The sequence below is a fragment of the Catharus ustulatus genome, chromosome 17 (assembly GCF_009819885.2).
Source record: "Catharus ustulatus isolate bCatUst1 chromosome 17, bCatUst1.pri.v2, whole genome shotgun sequence".
NCBI lineage: Eukaryota > Metazoa > Chordata > Aves > Passeriformes > Turdidae > Catharus > Catharus ustulatus.
In genome coordinates this window covers 2883904-2897928 of record NC_046237.1, presented here as the reverse complement: position 1 = coordinate 2897928, position 14025 = coordinate 2883904, and the positions used below count along the sequence as shown (strand labels likewise).

Here is a 14025-nt window from a genome sequence, read left to right as displayed (position 1 = left end):
AATGTAGACCTTACAGCATTATAGTCTAGAAGTGCAGAGTTTTATCTCCTGTTCCCTTGCTAATGCAGAATTTCTGTCTCTCATGTTTTCATCCATGTTCTCCTCACGCCCCAACTCACCAGGCAGGTGATTGGGGCAGATGCAGCACTTCTCATTTTTGTATATATTTCTAGTCTTTATGGCTTCAAACCAAACTGCATGCCAGGGACTGAAAAAGTACCCCAGCAAAAAGCAAAGAATCCATACATACTGTTTTCACCAGGCTTCATGGTTGTTAATCCTTTCTCTTATTTTAGAATTGCCATGTTGCAACAATTTCCTTTATCCCACACCCTCCCTTCCCTGCCTTTTCTGTACTCGTGTTCTCTAATTTCTGTGCTCATCCCTGCAATCCTCACTTCTTCCAGCCCTTTTCTCTTTCACTAAATATTTGTGATCCCTTTCCTTACCACCATCTGCCCTTTGGCAGGTCAGCCCTTCCACCTCCAAAGCTCCAGCTGCTTCCCAGACACGATCTCACATGCATCCTGCCCAGCCACCCTCCACTGCAGTGCTTGTTACTCACCCTGAGCCCAGAAAACAAGTTCACTAAGGAAGTCTCATAGACCACACAGCACTTCTGTGACCTGTGGACAAGTTTTTGGGAGTGCTTTCTAACGGGAGGTGACTCTCAAAGACATCAGCAGGCAAATGCCAACCTCCTGTCTTCATCTCAGGCTCCACTGAGAGCCTGATGCTTGAGAAAACTGAGCAGAAAGCCCCAAATTTTATCATTGCTAAAAGCTCTGACACTCCCACTGATGTCAGTTCTTTGAACGCTGAGCCATTTTGATGTGGTCTCAACAGAACATACTTGTGGTCTGGATCCAGACTTTGTAATTTATGTAACTCTAATCTAGACATTAACGTTTCCATGTCCCAGCTTAATTTTTTTGTAAAAGGAGGACCATGTGCCTTTCCTATCTCTTGCTCTGGAAAAAGGCACAGTACAGTTTCTTGCATGCACTGAAAGGAATTGAATGCAGGGCCAAGGAACCAAAGGGGTTTTTGCCTCCTTGCTGCAGAGCCATCATTCACAGGGCTCCAGGAACATGCTCACAGGTGGAAGGTGAGGTGCAGGAGTGAGATGTGCACTAGAAACCTTTTCTCTTTGGGCTCAGATCAGTATCTGACAGCTAAAACCCAAAGCAGCCACATTAGTTAGATTTAACCAGCACTAGCTTCTGTGAGAAGTCATTAGATGGGAGCCCTCAGAATAAATGTTGTTTAAGTCTTAGCAGAACAACATTTCTTTGCTGTGTTTACTGTGTCTTGTCCAAAAAGGCTATCTCAAGGGCTGGCTGCCTATTAGCTGGTGATTTAATGCTGCTTGCCTGTCTTTGGAGAGCAGGATATTCCACTTAGAAGAGGTTGTTTTTTTTGAAAAGGAGAGGGTTTTTTTCATCAGAACAGGAGCCACAATCTCAGGAGCTTCTGCTTGCAACACCAGTGAGGTTTTACATCCCAGCCCTGGCCACTGCTGGTGGGCCAGGGCAGAGAGAATAATCCAGGAGTGCTTGAACTCCTCCAAAGTGCATCTGATACAGGGCTTTTTTGGGGTCCAAATGTTCCAAGTGTGTGTGGGAAGGACATTTCCCTTCAGTGGGTCCCTTTGATCTCTCTCACTTCGGGCTTCCCCTCCAGGCCTATTGTTTGCACATTGCTGTAACTACAGGAAAACAAACGCATTATACAATTTCCCAGACTGACTCACCCTGGTACTTGATGCCTCATGTTGTCTGCTTACCCTGATTGCATCATGTCAGCATGGGAAGCTTAAAACTGCTTTTTTTTTTTTTTTTCTGAGTAATACTCTTGCACTGCAGATGAGCAGGAGCTAAAAACAAAAAAATTATTATGGTTGCTACTATCATCAACCTGCAGAGTAGAAGGGGAGAAAACCAAGCAAGCCAAGTCCCTGTTAACTAAACCTTGTGTGAATCATGAGTTCCAGTCTGGGGCCATGCTTGAATAATGTACTGTGTGAATATGACAACTCTTTACTCCTGGAAACTTGGCCTCAGCCCCTGGAAAGGGCCAATCCATGCAACTCCCTCGTCCCTGGCTCCTCTGGGATGTGTTTGGGTCAGTGTGTTGTAAACAGGGAAGGGTGGGAGGTGTCCTGAGCTGTGGGAACTGCTCCTGGGTGGGGATGAAACCCCAGGAAATTGGGGAGAGTTCAGGGATCTTGCTGTAACTCATGTGAGAGGGGTTGCCCATCCTGTTTGGCTCCAGTTTCCCTGGGAGCACTCAGCAAAGCTGAGCTCCCAACACCTGCATGGAGGCTCTGCCTTGCTGCACCTCAGCCCTTCCTGAGCCAAACCCCACTGCAATATTGCCAGAGGATCCTCTGCCTTAGCAAGGAGTGCTGCAGCATTTCTGATTTAGGGCTTCTCCACAAACCAAACTTTGATTAAGAGCAAGCACTGATTGCACCCTCAGCAGCACCAGCTGAGTATTTGCCCATGGGGTATCCAAACCTGTCCTGCTTCAGGGGGGAAACACAGAACACACATTTTAGAAAACACATTTTAGTGCTCTGCTTGCACACCCTGGGCTGTGTGCTCACATGCTGGGCAGGAACTCGTTTCAGAAATTTAATTTTATGTAAGCCAGCACAGCCAGAGGTGGGTCTCAGCTCACAGAAGAAAGCATCACCTCTTACACACTCTAACCCACTAAGGTTGAAAGGAAAGCTAAATAAATAAAGTAAAAAAATGCAAAAACCCCTCCATTCCTGTTCTGTGTGGGACAAAAGTTTCTAATTTCTTGGTATGTCAAAGGGAAAGGAATCACTAAAAGCTGTGAGTCAAAAGCCCTTATGCCAACAGCTCAGATTCATTTCTGATCACTTGATGTTTCCTGCAAACAAGAGGCACTGTGCAAGCTAAGCTAAATAGATATATTTGCACTGACAAATCCATAGTGACCAAATTTATAAGGCCTTTTAAAGCTTTGAGGATGTGATTAAAGGGTTTTTCAAGGATAGTTCTTCATTCAAAAGGATATAATTACACTTGAACAAGTTATCATGTTTGTTCACTGTAGGTACAAAAGCAGCTTTTACAGGACTTGTCTAGACATTTCCACCATGTGTCTTTGTTCTTCTTTTAAAGTATTTTTTTATAAAAGAACTGCAACAGAATCCATTTTTTACATCTGAGTTTTATCTCCTTTTCTGATAAGACTCCTTCCTTTACAGAACCTATGTTTTCTCAAATTTTAAATTTTCAGAAATTTTCCAGGAAACATCTTGTAAATCTGAAATAATGTCGCCTTTTTTCAAAATAACAGAATTTCTCTATTTAGGATCCTTTAAATGTTCTATTATCATTTCTTCAGCTAGAATAACCCAGCAGTGCCCTTTAAAAATAAAATCCCAAACAATTGAATTGAAAAAAGTTTGTGACCCACAGTAGTGAGACCTGTGAGGGTTATTGCCTCAATCTGTAACCTCAGATGAGCAAATTAAAAAAATCCCTATTACATATGTTAATGTATGCACACCAGTGTTCCAGCTGGCTTGCACCAACACTACAGTTAAGCATAAAAGTCAGGAAATTATGTGTGGAAAGGCTAATGAGCAGCATTGTCTGCCCAATTACCAGGTTTGCATATGCAAACAGCAATTCTGCAAATCTGTGCCTGGCAAGCACTTTTTGGGAGTTGCATCAGGAGGTCAAGGTTAACTGTAACAGAGAAATAACCCCAAAAAAGAGAAATAATCCCAAAAAAGAGAAGGGAAGGGGAAGGGGAAGGGGAAGGGGAAGGGGAAGGGGAAGGGGAAGGGGAAGGGGAAGGGGAAGGGACTGCAGTGGGAATCCTGGCTGACTGGCAATTCTGCTCCTTTGTTCCAGGGATTCAGATTTGTTCCTGCTGGACTCCAGGACGATCTGGGCTGCAGAGGAAGGGTGGCTGGTGTTTGACATCACTGCCACCAGTAACCACTGGGTGGTGAATCCCCAGCACAACCTTGGCCTGCAGCTCTCAGTGGAAGGGGTTGATGGTGAGTGTCACACTGAACAGAAATCAGGGAATGTCACACTGAGCAGGAATCAGGGAATGTCACACTGAGCAGGAATCAGGGAATGTCTGTGGAAGGGGTTGATGGTGTCACACTGAACAGAAATCAGGGAATGTCACACTGAGCAGGAATCAGGCAATGTCTGTGGAAGGGGTTGATGGTGTCACACTGAGCAGGAATCAGGGACTCTGTCTCAGGTACACGATTCCCAGCCAGGGCAAGCACTAAGCATTCAGCAATCATATGCTGTAAACACAGCAGGATGTTGATGCAATGCTTTATGCTTGGGCAATCCTCAAGGCTTTGAGTGAAGTAAAAATCAAGATAAATCAACCCCCAGTCTTTCTTTGTAGCTGCTGTTACAAAAAAAAAAAAAAAATCATCCAAAATAAGTGAACTGAGAGCCCTTTTCCCACTCTCCTGGCCAGGCTGCCTTGCAGGGCTTCTCCAGGAAAGTGTCAGCTGTCCTTTAGCAGATTTGATTTGTGGCTGACAAGACCCTTAGCAAAAGGATCACAAAGCCATTAACATAACTTGGATTTAGCAGCAGCACTCAGCAGCTTGGGACAGAATAATCCTGGATATCACCTCTGCATTTCACAGCAGCACCCAGACATCCCTTGACAGCAACAGGGAGAAATATTAAATTTCCCACTCCTTGCCTTTTTTACAAATAATTGATTTATTTACAGAGAAACTAATTATCTTTTACCAAAAATGAAATTATTTTAAAGCCCAAAATGGAGGTGATAGTCAAAGTTTTCTATGAAGTAACCAGGTATGGTAGTGGCAGGATGCAGCAATAAGCAAAATGTCTCTAAATATTTGTTTCTCTCAGCTAAGGTATATCTGGAACTCTGTCAGCATTTCATAGAAGGCATTTTTATTTTAAGCTAATAACCTTCCAGTGGGAATTTAGTGTTCCTATGGGCTGAGTTTTATGGTTACTTTTATAGCATCACTTCAAATTATAGGTTGGTGAACTTGAGGAAACCCCTCTAAAGAATGCAGGAAAAGTCAATGCTAAGCGGATTTGGGGTAAAATAATTATAAGTAGGACTATTTAATATAACTTTTACACACAGATATAAACTGAGGTTAGCTGTGCTGCTGTCAGAAGCAGCTTTGCCCATGAAGTCCAGGTCTTTGGAGGGGGTGACCCTGACCAGCAGCTGCAGGAGTGATGGTGAGCAGGATGGTCAGGACAGGCAGAGAGATCTCTAAAGCCAGGTTTTGGAACTTGTGTTTATTACAAAAGGTGTGGGTGAGAGGGCCCTGCCTGGAGCTGCAGCCACAGCTCAGAGCAGGGCAGTGAGAGAGTGAGGAGTGCTAGAGCGAGGGGTGAGAGAAAGAGCTCAGAGAGCAAAGTTCCTGTTAAAATACAATAAATTTTCTTCTGTGTTGAATATTGTAATTTTCACTAACCAATCTAATACAAGATACAAATCCTACAGCATTTACATACAGCCTGTAAGAATTATTGCATTACCAGACTGTGTTACACTTTAAACTTCTCTTTGGACCCCTTCTGCTAAGCCAGCAGGGTCTTCTCTGACCCTTGGACCTGTCTGCAAGCAGAGGGAATTGTTCAGTCATGGGGGGATTACTTTCAGCTGGCCATTCTATTGTTTTCCAGTTATTTAGTAACTAAGGTTTGATATCTCAATGATGATTTTCATTTTAATCTTGCTTGTAGTTTCCATATTCTCAAAATCTTTTGCCAGGCAATCATATTTATAAAGTTTTCCTGTTTCACCCTCCCTAACAAGCAGCAGCTCTGCCCTGTGTCACCCTGGCAAAGCTGCTGCAGGCTCTCTGATGGCTGTGTGTGGTGTTTGCAGGGCAGAGCATCAACCCCAAGCTGGCAGGGCTGATTGGGAGGCACGGCCCCCAGAACAAGCAGCCCTTCACCGTGGCCTTCTTCAAAGCCACCGAGGTTCACCTGCGCAGCATCCGCTCCACGGGGGGCAAGCAGAGGAGCCAGAACCGCTCCAAAAGCCCCAAGAACCAGGAGGCATTCCGGGTGTCCAACATTGCAGGTGCACACAGGGGGCTGGGGATGCTTTCCTGGGCTTTGGGATGGTTTTTCTCAACTTTTCTGTTTGTTTTGTTCCTCTCGTCCGTCGCTGGTTTGAAGCGGTGGGGGGATTATTCCAAAAATGAATGGTTCTTTGAGGCAATATTAAATTGTGCTATTTCTTAAGCCAAATTTTAAAAATACCCCAAGAAGCTAAGCAGAAAAACTCATTTTCTCCCATATGAAATGAACTCTCATTTTGAAATGGAAGATAATTACATTAAAGCAATGAGGAAGTGATCAGTGGATCTGAATCCGAATGCTGTTCATTTTCAGGGCTTGTGATTTTAAGTTTAGCCCCTAAAAAGCACAGTAGTCCCAAAATTCTTGCATAGAAGAGGAAAACCCATTAATTCTCAGGATAACCATGGCTATTCTGGGGATAGCTGTGCTTCCTAATTTGGAAGAAAACTCCATCAGGTATTTGAAATAGAAATGTGGCTTAATTATGTGATACCTGAGAGTAATGGGCCCTTGGTGCTGGTCCCAGCAGGAGCCACAGCTCAGGGCTCAGCAAATTCCAGCTGCCAGTGGGAGTGCCTCTCTGAGTGGAAGGAGGTTGTGAGGAGGAGAAGGAAAAAGAGAACTGAGCTTCCAATCATATTTTTATAGAATCATTAAGGTTGGAAAAGACCTCCAGGATCATCAAGTCCAAACTTTGACCAATTCCCACCTTGTCAGCAATCCCTTGAGCACCCTTGGGGACCCCTCTGCCTTCCTGGCAGCTCCTTCCAATGCCTGACCACCCTTTCAGTGAAGAAATTCTTCCTGAACCGTTCTTTCTTCTTGAGTCTTCAGCTCAGGCTACATGTCCAGGGTGGACAAAACTTTAAAACTGCACTGATTCTCCTTTTAGGCAATAATCAGAGTGATCTGTGTGTTGCTATTAGGAGGTCAGATGAAGTCCAGGGGAAAGAAAAATAAAGATAAAAACCTACTTTCCCAGGCCTCTTATGGCTTTGCACAAAATATCCAGGAGTGCATTTCATCTATGTTGAACCCAGCCATTATAATGTGACTAAAACAGCTGAAAACAAAAGCTCTAAGTGCACCAGGTGAGCAGCAATGCCTCTCTCCCTGCTGGGGCAGCTCAGACTCACGGCCACCATTGTCCCCAACAGAGAACAGCAGCAGTGACCAGCGACAGGCCTGCAAGAAACACGAGCTCTACGTCAGCTTCAGGGACCTGGGGTGGCAGGTAAGGGCTGGGGGTGACAGGCTGGGATCATTCATCAAGTGCAGCAGTGAGATTTTTTATTTTAAATCCTAGGGAAAAAGATTATGCTGCCTTTAGCATTCTTCTATAAAGCTGGGTATGGAAATATTCAGTGTGAGGCTGGCTGGAAGCTCAACACACTCAGGTCATTCTGAGGACCTGCAGAGTCCTCTGGCAGTGCTGAAAGCTCTCCCATTTTCATCTGCCCAGTCTTTAAACCTGGTTAAAGGCATTTTCCTTTCTGAAAGCTTGTGTCTGCGTTGTGTTGCTGGGTGAAGTGATCCTTGTGGACAGCCAGGAGGACACTGCTGAAAGGATAAACAACTGAACCCAGATGTTCACTCTGTGGGCAGATGTGCAGTGTGGGATGTGTCCCTCCAGGAAGAGCAGGCACTTTGGAGACATGTAAGAGAGCTTTAGAAAGGCCAGGGGGCCAGATTTTTATTTTGCAGGTCACTGTAAGTGTGCATGGATGTATGAATGTTTAGATTTATGTGCTGGCTGGCTTTTTTGTTTCACTGCATTTCTGTCTCCACAATCTGATGGCTTCAATTCAACCAAGGACTGGATCATCGCTCCGGAGGGCTACGCTGCCTATTACTGTGAAGGAGAATGTGCTTTCCCCCTGAATTCCTACATGAATGCTACAAACCATGCCATTGTACAGACACTGGTAGGTGCACCCCATCTCCTGACACAGGCTCACATCTGACAGGGGCTCAGAAATAAATTTATACACAAAACTCACGGGGGAAGGAAGATCTGCTGTAGCTCTCGAGGTGCCTGCAGCACCTGGCTCCACGTGTCTGGCTGAGTACCTGGCCAGAAATGAGCCTGTCTCTGGTTTGGAAGGGTTTGATAGACTTTGTAATGGGGGTTTAGTCCCACTGCATGGGAAGGGAGGAGCAAGACTGTCAGCATCCCTTGGGAAAACTAAGATCCACTCTGTGCTGCCACCAGAAGTGGATTTGTGGTCAGGCTGAGGAAGGATCAGTGAATCCCAAAGTTACACAGCTCAGCTACTCTGAGTGAGGCTATGGGACAGGCAGAAGGTTGCTCAGGAAGGAAGAATATGTGGGAGGAGAGGGGAACAGTAAATCTTAACGCTCCTGTATTTTCATTCCCCAGGTTCACTTTATAAACCCAGAGACTGTGCCGAAGCCCTGCTGTGCTCCTACACAACTCAATGCCATCTCAGTGCTCTATTTTGATGACAGCTCCAATGTCATCTTAAAAAAATACAGGAACATGGTGGTACGAGCATGTGGCTGCCACTAGGTTTGTAGGAAAGAGAAAGAAGGAAGAAAAAGAAGTTATTTGTAAAGAGTGGGTTTGTGTGGCTGTGTGGGGGAGGGGGAAAGGTTGGTGCTCCAGCCATGGGTTTAAAAAAGTCCCAAACCATTTTAGGACCAGGCCTCTGAAAGTTCAGACAATGGAACAGTTTCTGGATCTGAGGAGGCATTTGAACACATTTTGTTTTAGTTTATTACAGACAATGAGCTTGTAAACTGAAACAAGCCAGAGAAACCGTTTAAAACCAAATCTGCTTACAAAATTGGCTCCTACAGTACATATTTTTGCAAATGAGTCTTTCTGGAGATTGCAAACTCACCAGTGTTGATTGTGAGCAAAACAGTAATAATCTATCCAAGGTGAGACTGTGCTGTGACTAATTAAGTGTGTGTAGTTCCTGTAACACGGTTTGCAATAAAATAAGTGAACAAAATATACCTGGAGTGAACAGGTATTTTGTTAGAGAATTATTGCTTCCATCCCTCTGCTTCAATTTCATAAGCAAAACCAAGGATGAGTTAAATGCAACTTCCAGTTTTAAACTACAGTAGCAAAAGCTGGATGTGGATTGACACAAATTCAAAGGACAGATTAGGCTAAGAAAAAAAATCAATTGGCAAGCAGAAGAACACAAGAAAAGTGCTTCAAAGAGTGAGAATTTTGGGGTGTACTTTTTTCTATCAACAAGGAAGGAAATTTCCTCTTGTAACCAGAAAGTATTTAGATTTGCTATGAATTTGAAAGAGGAAAGCAGCAAAATGCTGAGAAACAGGGATTGAACCTGACATTTAGCTGGGGTGTCCTAAGCAGTTACAGAGCTGTAAGTAAAGATCCTGAAATCCTGGATTTCCCTGAGTGAGGGAACAAATTCCAGCACTTTTTCAAGGACATGGAGACTCAAGTGCAGAAGGTGCTGTGAGCTGGGATGTACACCCAGCCCCAGATTGGGAACAAGCTGGGAAACCCTTCCTGGGACCAGTGCTTCTGATAAACCCCCTGCTCTCTTGGCTTCACCTCAAAAAATCCCAGAACAATCCCCTTCAAGGGCCACCAAGAAGCTGGAACCAGAAGCAAGAAAATGTCCCCTCAAGGCTTTTATTTTTAACTTCTTTTAAAGTCACAGGTTACACAAACATCACACTCGAGTAATTAAGGCTTAATTAAAGCTGTTGCAAAGAAGAATACAGAGTTGCAGAAACCAATCACAAACCAATTCCCCACTTTGGCACGCACCAAAGTAGGACTGGCATAAATTTCACCAGGGAGATAAAAAGAAAATAATGCCCAATAAAACACCCTGTCCAGCACACCCAGCTCTAAATCTCCAAACTTCAAAAAGCTGAACCTCCAGCAGTTGGGTCCAGGACATCATAAATCCCTGGAGATGGGTCTCTGCTCAGTGAGCAGATGGGGCCATGCAGCTGCAGTGGGGACTTGGCTCCATGGCTTGCCTTAGAGGAGAGTTAGAGAAAGAAGATAAATGAAATTCTGGACTTCACTCACTGCTCTTCTCCCTTTAAGTCACAGATCAAATCCAGACCAGATGCCCCACTTTAAAAAGAATAAGCAAAGGAAGGAAAGAAAACCCGACTGCCTATGAAATAAATTGGAAACTTGTTTCTGAGGGCCTAATTCTCATCTCATTTAAGTCAACTGGTGTTTTCCCAGCAGTTTTCTCAGTAGCAGGACTAGGCTGATGGGAAAGGGGAATTCCATCCAGTGGTAGGTTTTGGATGGGGGCCCTGGTGAGCAGCTGCTGTGTCCAGATGTGCCTGGCACCCCCCAGGCTCTCCAACATCTGCAGGGCTGCAGCAGGTACACTCCCCAGGCAGCAAACCCCACGGGGAGGCTTTGGGCAAACACAGCCAGCCACATGGCAGGACAGCAGCTGAAAACAAAAAGTCCAGCTCTCCTGGAGCCTGCAGGCAGCACCATCCACCACAAACAGCCAGACCTGCCCTGGCTGCAGCCCTGGGCAGAGCGAGGAACTGAAATCACACAGGGAAAGCATCCTGTGAGATTATAACATATATACACCAGTGCTTCTGTAACCTCCTAAGGGAAGTGAAGGTGCTGCCCAGAATTTAAAAAGCTAATCATGCCTGAACTTCCACTATTTAGTAGTCAAGGATTAGTTTTCTCTTGCGGGTGTCTCAGTGTTGGTGGTTACTGCGGTGGTGTATTGCATTTTTAACTTGGACCACGGTATCTTGCTGTATAGGATTCATATATTAAATATTATGTGGGGATTGTTTCTGTTTTGGGTTTTTTTGTTGTTGTTTTTAAGCATAATAGCAGGATTTCTGTTGCTAGGCTCAACATCAGCTTCACTGTTTGTACATTTTTATGTAAATAGTTGTCACAAGCGGAAGAAGAATTATTTATTTCCATCTCTGAATTCCTTTTCAATCACATGCAGGAAAAATGATTCTGGGTTCCTAAACACATTTGTTTCCTTATTTAAGAAGATATTTATTAACAGTTGGCAAAAATGCATACACATTTCTGGTTCTTTTCATAGAGCAGTTGTCAGAAGCCTTTTTGTACAAACTAGTAAAATAAATCATTGCAACTTTACAAAAGATATCCCAACGACACTGTGTATCTGTGTGGTTATTCTCCTTTTGTTCAAAGAACCTTTTTGGCTGGACAAGGTTTCATCTTGAGCCTCTGTTTTCATGCAGCTCAGTCTCTATGTACGGTCAAAACTGTCACATGTCATTATTTGCTGCAGCTCCTTCGGTCCAAATACAACAGGGAGGGAAGAATAGCAAAAATATGGATGTGTTTTGCAGTCTGTGCTGCAAAATCCATGATTGAATTATAGTGCAGCTGTCAGCAGCTGTTTCAAAGAAGCAGGGGGTAAATTAGTTCTGTTTACTGCTAACATAGTTCAGAGATTTAGTCATCCCAATAAAATTATAGAGGCACAAGAAAGGAAGAAAGAAACTCCAAAGGAACATCAGCCAAGAAGCTGACATTTTCTAATTTAGATTGTTTTAGCATATTTGAGAGATGCTGCTGGCATGAGGTTTCCTACTGTGGATACCACACTGCATTGCTATGGAGGCAGCTGAAAAAAATAATGGTCTAAATGTCTCTATTAACTGAGCATTGTACCTTTGGGCACAGTGGCAGTTTTGGGGTTCTTCTTTGAGCTCTGAGCAGAGTTGTGCTGGTTTATGTAGATAGATTTGCTGGCCCAGAGGATTAAATCATCAGCATTTGGGAGTTAAGCTGCCATCTTCCATGAGCAATTACAAATTCACAAGTAAATTTGCTTTGTGCACTGCTCTGACAGTCCAGTAAAGCATCAGTGGAAAGAACTTTATTGATGTGAAACAAGACCTACTCAGCTTCTGTAGGCCTGGACTAATTTTAGAAGGAGGATCCTCTGGTATTTCCCATTATGGTCCCAGCTCTCTTCATTTAGGTGTAAGGCAGGGGTGGTGGCAACAAGGGGTGAAAGAATAAAATAAATATTTTTGCTTTGCAGGGCCAGCCCTGCAGCCAGCAGCAGCTTTACCACTGACTTCAACACATCCAGCCTTATATCATGAAATATCTGCTGGTTTCCAGCTCTGCCACAAATACACACAAACTTGCTGGATGTACTTTGGAGCAGCTTTCCCAGCCTGGGAGCCAAAACTCCATTCCCAAGCTGGTTGCAGCCTCCCCTTGGTCTGCAGCCCTCCTGTGGCTTTGTCTCCTCATCTACTGTTCTGGAAGAGGAATTCTTGACATGAATACATCCTCTGCCATAAACTGGCAGGGCCATAAAACCCTGGAGAAACGAGCTTCCAAACAGCCAGATTTATCTGAGTAATGACATTTTAAAGCACATTTAAAACATTTTATAGAACAGTTATTTTAACTTCCTTTCAGGCCAAACTTTGAGGATGTTATGTTTGCTTAATTGAGCTGTTTCAGATCTGTTCCAGTACTGACAATAAGATCCTTTTGTCCCCATGCAGGAAACTGCCTCTGTGGCTGCCAGTGTTCATATAATAAAAAATAATGATTTAAATAAGCCTTAGTGCAATTTTAAGATTCCTGATTGCTGTGGAAGTGTCAGCTGTAAAGCCTAAAACCAGAGAGGGACAGCAGAGCTTGCACAAGCACAGCTCAGGGCATGGCTGGGGGCTGCAGGATTCCCTCTGCTGCTGGATTCAGTCCCTCAGCTCTGCCTGCAATGGGAACTGATACTTCTGCACAAAAAACCCCAAACACTCATCTTTTGAGTTCAGAATTCACATCCTCTGCACCTTCCACCCAAATACCCTGCCTGCTGACTTCCACTGCTGCCACAAACACATTATTCTCTGTATTCAACCTTCCTTCTGAAAAATTCTACCCAATTAAGCTAAAAGGAGCCAGTTTGAAGTTTTTATTTATCAGGTAATGATTGACAAGACCTCGAGGCAAAAACTAGGAGCACTTTATACTGCAGTCATTCATTACCCAAGTACAAAAGCAACACAAATGGGTTATTATGGCCACTTTGAGTTACTCTGTTTTAAATAAAAATATATATTCCCTTTTCCTTCTTAATGCTGTGGAATTTGTATTCCTAAATCTGCAGCTGAGAAAGATCATAAGTTTAGGATAACAGGTTTAACACACTGATTTGTTTCCTAGCTGGTTTGCCAGGGGTCCGTTTAGCAGGCAATAGGAACAGATTCTTAATTTTAATACTTGGAAAGTTGTTTCTTGGTATTGTGAGGTTTACCACTTTGGGATAAATCTGCTGTTTTCTCCAAGAGAATCCTCATGTATGAATTAATTCCATAAGTGAAGACAGCACAATCTTAGAACAGCTTCAGTTTGGCTTTGCATTTAAGAGGAAAAATGGACAAGCCTTGGACAGATTCATCAGCCTCACACTTTTCCCCCCAGTGAAAGGTGCTGGGGAATGTTGGGGGGAAAAAGGGGGGAAATCCTGGGCAAGACAACTTTGCACTTGACCAGTTTCTGCAGGCATGTTTAAGCATTTAACCATTTGCAGGCTAAAGCTCTACATGGGGCTGCTCGAATTAACCTCACCCTCAAAGAATTGCCTTGCTTGTCTGCAATAAAACCCAATCCCAGGCCAGTCAGCAGTCATTTGGGGAATGGAGCATTTGTGTCTGGGGCTGGGTGAGTGGCTGGATCCACTGCAGCCTCTGTGCCTGTAATTAAAACCACGCTCAGACCTTTCCCCAGGAGCTGAAGTGACTCCTGAGAGAGCAGCTCTGTGCTGCTGATAACTTGGGGCTAATGGTCTTATTTTAAGAAGCTCTTAAGGAGAAAGGAGGGGATGCCAGGAGCTCAGAGGGTCTGTTGTGCTTTAGTGTGTCAGCACCTGGGGCTCCAGCCCAGGACGTTGGGGTTGTGCTG

At 44.1% G+C, this 14025-nt stretch overlaps 1 protein-coding gene across 1 annotated transcript in view; it reads left to right on the top strand.

Moving 5' to 3' along the window:
- BMP7 (bone morphogenetic protein 7) overlaps nt 1-11239 on the top strand; it is a 41565-nt gene extending 30326 nt beyond the window's left edge. Inside the window, exons 3-7 of the mRNA XM_033075159.1 lie at nt 3897-4045; nt 5905-6102; nt 7262-7338; nt 7919-8029; nt 8485-11239. Of these exons, the coding sequence (XP_032931050.1) occupies nt 3897-4045; nt 5905-6102; nt 7262-7338; nt 7919-8029; nt 8485-8634 (685 nt within the window). The 3' untranslated portion in view covers nt 8635-11239. The remainder of the gene's footprint in view (nt 1-3896; nt 4046-5904; nt 6103-7261; nt 7339-7918; nt 8030-8484) is intronic.
- The last annotated feature ends 2786 nt before the right edge of the window (nt 11240-14025 follow it).